This window comes from Leptopilina heterotoma, unplaced genomic scaffold, assembly GCF_015476425.1.
Source record: "Leptopilina heterotoma isolate Lh14 unplaced genomic scaffold, ASM1547642v1 Lhet_14, whole genome shotgun sequence".
Classification (NCBI taxonomy): Eukaryota; Metazoa; Arthropoda; class Insecta; order Hymenoptera; family Figitidae; genus Leptopilina; species Leptopilina heterotoma.
The window spans coordinates 47,266-60,336 of record NW_025110859.1 but is presented as its reverse complement, the minus strand read 5'-3'; the positions used below and the strand labels follow the sequence as shown (position 1 = coordinate 60,336).

General features: G+C 25.9%; 1 protein-coding gene across 4 annotated transcripts in view; it reads left to right on the top strand.

Moving 5' to 3' along the window:
* Positions 1-13,071, top strand: part of LOC122497823 (ras-like protein 1) — a 35,865-nt gene that overhangs the window by 20,854 nt on the left and 1,940 nt on the right. For all 4 annotated transcript variants that reach the window (XM_043605147.1, XM_043605148.1, XM_043605149.1 and 1 more), the window contains exons 3-4: positions 3,868-4,011; positions 4,125-4,331. In XM_043605147.1, coding sequence (XP_043461082.1) covers positions 3,868-4,011; positions 4,125-4,331 — 351 coding nt within the window. The remainder of the gene's footprint in view (positions 1-3,867; positions 4,012-4,124; positions 4,332-13,071) is intronic.

Sequence of the window (13,071 nt, the reverse complement as noted above, 5' to 3'; positions counted from 1 at the left end):
GGAAAAATTAATTACAAAATAGAAATTTTTAAAAAAAAAGTTGATGGTGATATATAAATAGTCCAAATTAATTTAATTATTTTTTTCTTCGATTTTAAATAAAGAGAAAGAAATTATGCAATGTAAAATATAAAATAATCTTTATACACATAAAAAAATAAAAATTGTAATTATGAAATTCACAAATTCTACCTACAAATTTTTTTCATTAATTTAAAAAAGAATAAAAATTGTGATTAAAGAACATAAATTACACAAAGTTTTTTCCAAAAGAAACTAAAAATTTTTAAAAATAAACAAAAATATTATTGATAAATCAACATTACGAAAATTTCTTACCTTATTTTATAAAATAACTATCTTTTAACCTTTTTTCTTCGTAAACAATAAAAATTGAGATTGACAAATCGAAAAACTGTATAATTTCGATCTGTCAGGCAAAGTGTTTTTAAAAAGAAAAAACAAAAGCATACACAAAAACTAACTTCAAACTGCGGACAGAATGAATGAATGAATGAATGAAATTTAATTCTTGAAGAATTATAACTTGGAAATTATTTAATGAATAATTTTATTTATGGGACATTCCACGTCAACACGGACAGAGCTCTAAACAAAAATTGCTTTGATGGATTTAAACGTTCTAGGGCTTAAAAGATTTCTACGTTCATGTACTTTAAGATGCCGATGGGCGTTTTTTGCAAAATTCCATTTCCGATGCCAATAGAACTGTCAAAAGTCAAAAGGTCCAAAAATCTCAAAATACTTTTATGAATTAAACGCAAAAAACGAGGTAAATTATTCTGTAACTCATTCTTTATCAGTTTTTAGGGTTCCCGAATATAAATCTAAAGTTTTTTTTTAAAAATCCAAAATGGCGAATTCAATATGGCGGACAAAATTCAAATTTGATCAGATTCGATTAAAACTTGTTACTCGGGGGTTTTTAGGGTCGCTGATTACGAATCTGAAGTCACTTTTTAAAAATTCAAAATGGCGGATCCAATATGGCGGAAAAAATTTTTAAATTTGATCCGATTCCCTTAAAACGTGTTACTCGGGGGCTTTTGGGGTCGCAGATTATGAATATGATGTTACTTTGTGTTTGAGACTTCAAATTCATAATCAGATACGCTAAAAACCACCGAGTAACACTTTTTAATTAAATCTGATCAAATTAAAAAATTTGATCCGACATTTTTTGAATTTCTACAAAGTAACTTCATATTCATAATCTGCGACCCCAAAAGCCCCCGAGTAACACGTTTTAAGGGAATCGGATCAAATTTAAAAATTTTTTCCGCCATATTGGATCCGCCATTTTGAATTTTTAAAAAGTGACTTCAGATTCGTAATCAGCGACCCTAAAAACCCCCGAGTAACAAGTTTTAATCGAATCTGATCAAATTTGAATTTTGTCCGCCATATTGAATTCGCCATTTTGGATTTTTAAAAAAAAACTTTAGATTTATATTCGGGAACCCTAAAAACTGATAAAGAATGAGTTACAGAATAATTTACCTCGTTTTTTGCTTTTAATTCATAAAAGTATTTTGAGATTTTTGGACCTTTTAACTTTTGACAGTTCTATTGGCATCGGAAATGGAATTTTGCAAAAAACGCCCATCGGCATCTTAAAGTACATGAACGTAGAAATCTTTTAAGCCCTAGAACGTTTAAATCCATCAAAGCAATTTTTGTTTAGAGCTCTGTCCGTGTTGACGTGGAATGTCCCTTATACATTTCAAAATTACATAATTGAATTTTAAAACTGTTTCGTTTAAAATTTTTATTAACTTGAAAAGATTTTAATTTGAAATTTTACAAAATTTCAATTTTCAATGAATTTTATTAGAAATTCTAAAGAATTTAAATTTTTGCAAATGTTTTCAAAATGTAAATAATTCTGAAATTAGTTAAATTTTTTAATATATATATATATTTAATAAATTATTAAAAATAATGAATTTATCGAGGAATTTTAGTTAAAAACACTAAAAAAATTGAATTTATAAATAATAAAATTCTTCTTCAAAATTCAATTATTTTCAAAAATTTTAATAAAATTCTTGGCAAAATTTCAATTATTTGCAAAAATTTTCCTAAATTCAATATCTACTATTTTAATAAAATTTTGCAAAAGAATTCAATTATTAATTTTTTTTATTGTCATTTTTGTAATTCTTACTACTCGAATAGAAAAACTAAACATGAATTTTCAAATTCTATGCAATGTACAGACAAAAGTCTGATCTTATTTATAAAGATTGAATTCTCGTAGAATTTTCTAATAGAAATTAATTTAAGTGAATTTCAGTTAAAATTTTACATAATAATAATTGAATATTAAAAGCATTGTAGCGTGAATTTTTAGAAATAATTGAATTTTGAAAAATTTTCCAAATTGAAATCTTTAAAAATCTGAATTTTTCATATTTTTAACTAACAATTCTGTAGAATTAATTTTTTCAAAAAGTTTAAATGAAAATAATTTTGAAGAAGTTACAGTAAAAATATTTTTTATAGTAGAAAATAAGGATCTTATCATTTGGTCATGTTTTATAATAATATTCTCATAAATTGTTGAGAATAAAAGAAACATTCAAATTCAAATCTTTATAGATTTGAATTTGAATGTTTTGAAAATCTTATTTCCTATGGAAAAATAATAATGATTAAATATTTAATAAACATTGAATTTAACAATCATTCCGAGTCAGGGGTATAAAATAAAACAACAAATGTTGTTTAACGTTTCGACAGCGCGGCTGCCCTCTTTAGAAACTATAATTTATTTAACAAAAAAAGAAAAAAATAATTAAATTAAAATACATTCTTAAAAATATGAAGTTAATAATTATAAACTTATTTTTAAACAATTTTTTACCGAAAAAATAAACAAAATTAGAAAAGGTTCCAAAAGGAACGTCTTTGTCGTGGCGATTACAATTGGACACTGGTAAATAAAATGTATATAATTCACGAAGTATAATTAACTGACGTAAGGTGAATGACCGTGTCAGTAAACGTTAAAAACGTCGAAACGTTAAACAACATTTTTATTTTATACACCTGACTCGGAATGATCGTTAAATTCAATGTTTATTAAATATTTATAACAACCGAGTGATAATATCATATTATAATAATTTTATAATAATGATTAAATATTTTTTTTAAAAGAAGTTATTGCTGTTTTCGAATAATTTTACAATTAAAAAAATTCGTAAATAAATGTAATAGAACATTTTTTTGAGTATCTAATCATTTTTAGAGTGAATCAGAATATTCATTAGGGAAAAAGTGAAAATTTTGTTGGTAAATTAGGGAAAAATAAAATAAAATTTTTGTGGCAACTCTAATTAAAATCAAATCAATTTTAAAAAATTTTATGGAAGCTATACGTTAAAAAAATTGAATTATATATATGAAAGTTGTATAAACAAATAAATTTTTATCCCCTTTTTGTCCTCTTTTTGAGAAAAAAATTCCCCTTTTCACCTTTTTTGAGGAGGAAAGATACTGTGGTGCCTGCCTTTTAACTCCTCTTTTCGAAAATCAGAGCTGATGGCCAATTTTTATTTACGGATTCTGAGAAACAGCTTAGACATTTGCCGCACCCAAATCAGTGTCGGCCTGTGTTATTGTAATTTTTATAAATTATTAAAATTCATAAATTTTAGGTACTCATTTTCCGTAAACTTTCATATTGTCCTGTAAAAAGAATTTTGTCAGGGAAAATAATTTTAATGTCAGTAAATTATCAGGGAAATTAATAAACTGAAACTTGTGACCACCCTGAATATATTTTTTTAAATTAGCGATATTTTGAAATTTTTGTTCAATTAGTAATTTTTTTGTCAACAGGTAGTGATAGATGGGGAAACGTGTTTGTTAGATATTTTAGACACAGCCGGACAAGAAGAATACAGTGCAATGAGAGATCAGTATATGAGAACAGGAGAAGGATTTTTATTGGTGTTCGCAGTTAATTCTGCCAAAAGTTTCGAAGTAATTATTATTTTTCTTCCTTTTATTGTTTTCTTTTCCCATTTAAACTATATTGTTCTGACAACTTGTGTTAAGAAAAAGTCTAATTTAAACCAAAATGATCCGTTTTGCAGGATATAGGAACCTATCGAGAACAAATAAAAAGGGTAAAGGACGCAGAAGAAGTGCCAATGGTTTTAGTAGGTAATAAATGTGATCTTCAACAATCATGGGCAGTGAACATGACACAAGCGAGAGAAGTTGCCCGACAATATGGGATTCCGTTCGTCGAAACCTCTGCCAAAACAAGAATGGGAGTAGATGACGCATTTTATACTTTGGTAAGTTGACAAGGTTGACACAGGTCAGAGATTTTTATTAATTCATTTTTGTGTTTTATTTTGTTTGCCTTATAAACTATAAAATTACCACGAATTTTAAAAAAACCTTCAAGTTTTTCTATTTTTGACAATAATTTATTTTAAATAACTTAAATCTATTGAAGAACTGCCATAAAGTTATTACTTGAAAAAATCATTTAATGAAGCATTTTTGTGAGAAATGTTAACATCAATTCTGTTGAAATTACTTACAATTTTAAAAATTTGAACGCTATTCTTTCAAAGAATTTAACTATCTTATAATAAATATCAAAATTCTTTCAAAAAATTCAATTATTTTCAAAAATTCGAAAAAAAAATTCTAAACATTTCAATTATCTTTATAAATAGCAGAATTCTATAGGCCAAAATTCAATTATATTCACACGGAAAGAAATCTGCTAGTATTATATCATTGGGCGACCAATAGACTTATTCCATCGGACTTCCACCACTACTTTTCAGGCCGAGTAGATGCTACACGGGGAAAAGAGAAACGTTGATCTAACAAACTGGGCCTACTTCACGGCAATTACATTGAATTAACACAGGTCCACCTGTTAAATCAACATACCACGATAGCTTTGCTTGACCAGAAATATGTCTGCTTGCGCATGCGCAGCGCGTGTGTAATTATGACTGATCAGCTAGGTTATGGCCGTATATGAAAATTGAATGATTAGCTGCATATATTTTTATATAGTCGTAAATGTTTTTAATGATTGTGGAAAATATCTTTCATAATGGATTTGCCAAGTGATTCATGTTTTAAATAATTATTTCTTAAATATTATTTATTTTGATGTATAAAATGATATAGTACGTTAATTCAACGGCTAATGGTAAAATGAATCAACACACCATCGCCTGACAGTAACTTTCGGAATCAAACTCACTTACGAGGACTCACTTACGAATCGTCAAAAGTTCAAAAAAGTTCTTTGTTTTCAGTAGACATTAACTTAAAACAAAGAACTTTTTCGAACTCACTTACGAGGACTCACTTACGAATCGTCAAAAGTTCGATGTTTTTAGCATTCGACATTTTTATCATTCGACGTTTTGAGCATTCGACGAATTGACAGTTCGATGTTCTGAGCATTCGACGTTTTGAACTTTCGACTACTTTACCATTCTACTACTTGGCAATTCGAACAGATGGCGTTTCGACTACTTTACCATTCTACTACTTGACATTTCGAACAGATGGCGTTTCGACTATTTGAGCATTCGACGAACTGACTATTCTATGTTCTGAGCATTCGACGATTTGAGAATTCGATGTTTTTAGCATTCGACGTTTTGATCATTCGACGTTTTGAACATTCGACGAATGGAAAATTCGATGATTTAAGCATTCGATAAGGCTATTCAAGTTGGGTGGGGGAAAATTCAAGATGGATGCTAACTGGTGCACAAACATTGTATAGAAAGTGTATGGGATAGAGTCTAATTTTTTAAATATCTCGCTTAAACGAAATTTTTAACCATAAGTTTATTAGGATTTTATGTTTCATTTTTAAAGAACTATTTTTTGCAATAATAAAAATCGATTTGATTTTTTTATTGATTTTATTATTGCAAAAAATAGTTCTTTAAAAATGAAACATAAAATCCTAATAAACTTATGGTTAGAAATTTCGTTTAAGCGAGATATTTAAACAATTAGACTCTATCCCATACACTTTCTATACAATGTTGGTGCACCAGTTAGCATCCATCTTGAATTTTCCCCCACCGAACTTGAATAGCCTTAAGGCCAACGCAGAATAGATCTGTAACCGGAACCGCAATCGTAACCGTAAGCGTAAGAATGAGTTAGAGAAGGATAAACAATATACCTATCCTTCTTTAACTCATTCTTACGGTTACGCTTACGATTGCGGTTCCGGTTACAGATCTATTCTGCGTTGGCCTTTATGAATTAACAATTCGCTGTTATTAGCATTCGAAGAATTGACGATTCGACGTTTTTATCATTCGACGTTTTGAACATTCGACGTATTGACAATTCGATGTTTTTAACATTCGACGAATTGATAATTCGACGTTTTGAACATTCGTCGTATTGACGATTCGATGTTTTTAACATTCGACGAATTGATAATTCGACGTTTTGAACATTCGACGTATTGCAGGGTGGCCACCGGACCTTGAAACCTTGAAAACCTTGAAATGGACGTGAATTTTGTCAAACCTTGAAAAAACCGTGAATTGGACGTGAATTTTTTTAAAAACCTTGAATTTTAGTATTACATATATATTATTAAAACTTAATAAAAAAAATTTTTGACCATTTTCAAAATTTTATTTTTTGAAAAAATTAAAATTTTTCAGGGTTGCCACAGGTCAGGAAAATCAGGAAATTCAGGGAAAATTCAGGGAAAGTAAAATTGGTCAGGGAAGTCAGGGAAGAGTCAGAGATTTTTATTTAAGTAACTGGAAAAAATTGAATTTTGGAGAAGTTACAAATGATTGCAGAAATTCAATTATTTTCAAAAGTAATAGAATTCTTCGCAGAAATTCAATTATGTTTGAAAATTAAAAAAAATTCTCATCAAAATTCAATTATCTTTAAAAATAATAAAATTCTTCTCCAAATTTCAATTATTTTCCAAAATTTTAATAAAATTCTTTGCAAAATTTCAATTATTCTCAAAAAAATTTTCTCAATTCAATGATTTTCAATATCTACAGTTTTAATAAAATTTTTAAAAAGAATTTAATTATTTAAAACAAAAAAATTTTGATAAAATTCTAAGCAAACTTCGCAATAATTCAATTATTTTCATAAATAATAACATTTTTACAAAAATTCAATTATTTTCATAAATAATCAAATTCATCATAGAATTTCAATTATTTTTAATACAATTTCAATTGAATTCCTCGAAAAAATTTATTATTCTATAAAATTTTGTTAAAATTTCTCGACAAAAATCAAATGTGTGGATAAAATTCTTTATGTTAATTTAGTTTCGAAAAACATTCATTTATTCAATAAATTATTTATTTTTGTATTTAAATAATTGAATTCTTGTAGAATTTTCCAATAAAAATTTATTTGAAAATGAATATTAGTTAAAATTTTAGATAATAATTGAATATTAAAAGCATTATAGCATGAATTTTTAAAAATACATAATTGATAAAATACATCATTGAATTCTTTCGAAGAATTTTAACAAAATTTTTGAAAATAGTGACATTTTTCGAAGAATTTACTCAAAATTGTATTAAAAATAATTGAAATCCTGTAAAGAATTTTATTAATTTATTATGAAAGCAATTGAATTCTTGCAATGAATTTTTTCAAATTTTTTTTTTAAATAATTGAAATAATGTAAATAATCTTATTATTTATAAAAATAATTGAATTCCTGCATCGAATTTTATTACATTTTTTTAAATAATTGAATTCTTTTGAGAACTTTTATTAAAAAAGTAGATTGTGGAAATGTTTGAATTTCAATGAAGAATTTAATTATATTCGTGAAATGTAATTAAATTCTTACAACAAAATTAAGAGAATAATTCCATTTTTCTAGGAATTTACTTTAAATTGTACTATAAATAATTGAAATCCTCAGAAAAATTTTATAATTTATGAAAATAATGGAATTGGCTTACAACGAATTTTATCAATTTTTTTTTAAATAATTGAATTCACGTGGAAAATTTTATTACTTGTAAAAATAATTGAATTTATGCAACGAATTTTATTACATTTTATTTAAATAATTGTATTCTTTTAAAAACTTGTATTAAAAATGTAAATTTTGAAAATTTTTGAATTTCAGCGAAGAATTCCATTATTTGTGAAATGTACCTAATTTATTTCTTGCAAAAAATTTTTGAAGATAATTTTATTCTTCGAGAAATGTTTTTAAAATTGTATTAAAAATAATTGAAAAAATGTGAAGAATTTTATTATTTATGAAAATAATTGAATTCTTGCAACGAATTTTATTATAATTTTTGTAAATAATTTAATTTTTTTTTGAAAAATTTTATGGAAATTAAAATTTTTATAAGTTGTTGAATTTAAAAATGTTTGAATTTGAATGTTTTGAAGAATTTTAATTCCTATGGAAAAATAATAATTAAATACTTATTTAAAAATTTAGTTATTGATGTTTGCGAATAATTTTACAATTTAAGAAATTAGTAAGTTAATGGAATAGAATGTTTTTAATAATTTTTAGAGTAAATCAGAATATTCCTTATGGTCAGGGAAAAAGTGAAAATTTTGTCTGGAAATCAGGAAAAAGTCAGGGAAAAATAAAATTAAATATTTGTGGCAACCCTGAATTTTTTAAAATCTATACGATTGATTGTTCAGAATCGTAAGAAAAGCCTAAAAAAATTCGGCAATAAAAAATAATAATAAATGTGGAAGTAGTTGATTTTTTTAAGTATTACTATAGTAAAATTTGAACCAACAAAAAAACTTTGAAAATTTCCTAGAAACCTTGAAAAAACCGTGAAATAGACGTGAATTTTATTCATGAGTTTTGGTGGCCACCTTGTATTGACAATTCGATGTTTTTAGCATTCGACTAAATGCCGATTCGATGTTTTCAGCATTCGACGTTTTGTCCATTCGATTATTTGGCATTCGACTATTTGATCATTCGATGACTTGGCGATTAGGGGATATGCATGCGTCTCAAGGGAAATGTTAGGAAAAAAAATTTTTTTATCAGTAAAGTCAGGGAAATGTCAGGAAAAATTTTTTTGTCAGGGCAATTAAAGAAATTAAGACGGTCATGCAATACATTTTTTGCTCTAAACAAAAAAATTTTTGTCATGGAAATTCGTTGTTATGTTAGTAAAATGTCAGGGAAATTGATAAAGTCAATCTTGCGGCCACCCTGTCATTGAAAAATTAAATTATTTTCATAAATAACAGTATTCATCACAAGAATTCAATTTTTTTTAAATTAATAAAATTTTTTGCAAAAATTCATTTATTTTCAAAAAATCTAAAAAATTGTCTTCAAAATTTCAATTATCTTTATAAGTGAATAGAAAATTTTTTTGACAAAATTCAATTATTTTCAAAAATTTTAGTAAAATTCATGGAAAAATTTCAATTATTTTTTTTATTTATTTAACCAGAATACGGGACAATCCCTTTCATACTTAGTGCTCTTACAATCTAAAAGTTGCAAACCTCAACCTATCTTATACAATATTAATTAAGTAATCTACGCTAGGCAGTTTTTGACTTAAAAGTCTAAAATAAACCTACGCAATAAAGAGGTGAATCTTAAAAACTTACTATAAAAAAAGTCAATAACATTTAAAAAGAATTAGCCTCTCTACTCAACTACTCCGTAGTTTGTTCGATGAAAGGATTCCAATAACAGTGTATAATTTCTAGTCACCCTTATGGGGACATATACATTAAATAATGATAGTAAATTAGGACAATTATTTATAATCTTATAAGAAAAGTCAAATCATTATGTTAATTGATAATCTTAATGTACTGTAGTCATGGGCGTAACTATCAAAAGGTACCTATATTAAATTGTCTTGCTACACAAACATTCAATTATTGTCCAAAAAAAATAATAATTTCACAGGAATTCAATTATTTAAAATAGAATTTGCATAATTTTTTTTCGAAAAAATCAAATGTTTTAAAATTTGGCATTAAATTCTTCGTAGTACTTAATTATTATTTTCATTAATTTTAAAATTCCTGTCAGGGATTTAATTATTTTCATAAATAATAAAATCATTCGAAGGAAGTCAATTATTTTCATAAATAACAATATTCATCAAAAGAATTCAATTATATATTTTCAAAATTAATAAATTTCAATTATTTTCAAAAATTTTAATAAAATTCTTGGCAAAATTTCAATTATTTTTAGAAATGTCTCTTAATTCAATAATTTGTATAAATATATCTATTATTTTCATAAAATTTCCCAAAAGAATTCAATTGTTTAAAAACAATTTTGAAAAATTTTTACACGAATATTAAATTATTTTCTAAAATAATGAAAATTCCACAGGAATTCAATTAATAAAAATAAAATTTGCATAAATTTTTTCAAAAAAAATCAAGTGTCTAAAACTTTTTGTAAAATTCTTTGCAATAACTCAATTATTTTCAAAAATAATAAAATTCATTGCAGAATATCAATTATTTTTAATACAATTTTAATCGAATTTTTCGAAAAATGTAATTATTCTTAAAAATGTTATTAAAATTCTTCGAAAGAATTCAATTATTTAAAAGTATGTAGATAAAATTTTGTATATATAGGAATCAAATTTTAAGAAATATTCAATTATTCAGTAAATTATTTTCAATAAAATTTCACGAAAGAATTGAATTTTTTTCTTAATTCGTTATATAAAATTTTTAAAAGAATTCATTTCTAAAAAAATTTTTAATAATATTTTTCGAAAAAATTCAATTATTTTCTAAAATTTTAATAAATTCTTCGAAACAATTAATTTTTTATAAGTAGTAAAATTCATCGCAAGAATTAAATTATTTTGTAGATAGATAGTTTTTATTTACTCTCCCTGCGCACAGCAGGGTTCGAGGATCCTTTTACAAAATAAAATTACAAAATCTTACAAGTATTTACATATATCCATAACCTAATTACAATTTTTCAACCAACACGCAACTTAACCTATTCTCATCACACTCATCCACTCAAAATTCGCCAGTGCCAGGGCTTCCGTTTCCAGTTCCCTTTGTCCATACTGACTGATTCCCCATTAACGCCCCACCCCTTTAAATCCTTAACCTTCATCTTCATTCCTATCCTTCTTCATTTCTCCCCATTCACCCGATCATCTATTCTAACCTCAAGCACTCGTTCATTACATTCTCTCACGCACCATTTTACCCCATCCACCCACACACATTGGCTGTTTTCGGCACTCGCCCCGAGTTAACTCCGGGTTAATGGTGATTGGTTAGACCAACATAATGTTTTTGACGATTGGATAATATTTAACTCGGGGTTAACCCTGGGTGAGTGCCGAAAACAGCCATTCCCTACCCATTCTTACTTCTCTTCCATTCCTTCTTTCGATCCATGCCTTCTCTCCCAATAACCATCTTATTCTCCTTTCCCTCCACGTTCTATCCTCATCTAGTCTCTCTACACATCCTTTCATCCTCATAACCTCCTCTTTCTCCTCCTCACTTCCCAGTTCTACTAACCACATCCTCGGAATTCCATTTGCATCCATACTCATCGCTTTCATCTGCCTAATATTAATTTTCACCCTTATCCTTTCAGCCAGTCTATCCACCTCTCTTCTTCCTTCACTTAAACCTGCATTCATACCCCTAATCATTATATTTCTTTTTCTTTTATCCTTTTCCATCCATTCCACTCTTCTTTCCAACTCATTCTGTGTTGAATTCAATTAACCTCAAAATTTTAAATTAAAATTATTAAAAAAACTACATTCTTTTGAAAAAAAACTCTAATAAAATTGTTTAATTTTCTATTACCTAATAATTTTAATAAAATTTTAATTAATTTTTTAACTGCGAACAGGTAATAACCAGAATACAACGATTATTAATATAGATAATAATTGATTTAAAGAAGAAATTTATTTAAAAATTGTAGGGTGAAGGAACCAATTGTCGAGTCGACACCAGTTTTCGAGTCCTGGTTATTCATAAAAAAATGTTTTATATTGTAATGTTAAATTGTTTTTCTTAAAAAAAATAATTTTATTTGCATTACATTCGTAATGTGACTAGTGTTATTTTACATCTAAAAACAGTATATTTTTTAATATTTAAAAAACTTCTTTAATACCATCAAATTCAGAAGAAAACAAAGAGTATATAACTGTTGATAATTACTTTATATGACTATTTATTAGTTTAAATAAAATTAATACTCGGTAACTGGTACTGAATTTTGATTGCTCTCCAATTGTCAATTTGTTGACTCGAAGAATGGGTTTGGCATATTTTATTATTTGACACCATTTTTCGATTGTCAATTAAAAACGTAAGGATAAATATTATCTGTCATTTTCGTAGGTTAATATATGATTAGGTTTATGTAAACATCATCTATTAACGTAAGAAATTTTCTTTAAATTAAATTTTTGATAGAAATCATTTTCAATTTAAAATTTATTTTTTTGGAAACATTTGTTATGAAATATAAATAATTTCTATTATATGACAAAACAAAAACGTCAACTGGGTCAAGAAATTGGTATTTGTGCCTCGACAAATGGTATTTTACAAACAATTTCTTTTATATTACTTATTTATAATTTATTTCTTTTAACGAAATTTTATCAAGTATACAAGCTTAGATACTCCTCTTACTTAAATCATATTTTTTAATTTACATGGATGGCCTTGATTTGTGATTAAAAAATGTGTAAATGTTGAACTGCACTATTTCCTCGACAAATGGTTCCATCACCCTAGATAATAATAATATCTGAATTGAAATGTTGAAAATAATTTTGAAGAAGTTGCAGTAACAACATTTTTATAATATGAAATTCTATCCTCATTAATTATTATAAGTTATTGAATTTCAAAAGGTTTGATTTTGAAATTTTGAAAATCTTCATTCCTATGGAAAAATAATAATGATTAAATATTTATTTGAAAAAGAAGTTATTGATGTTTTCGAATAATTTTACTTTTGAAGAAATTTGTAAATAAATTTAATAGAAC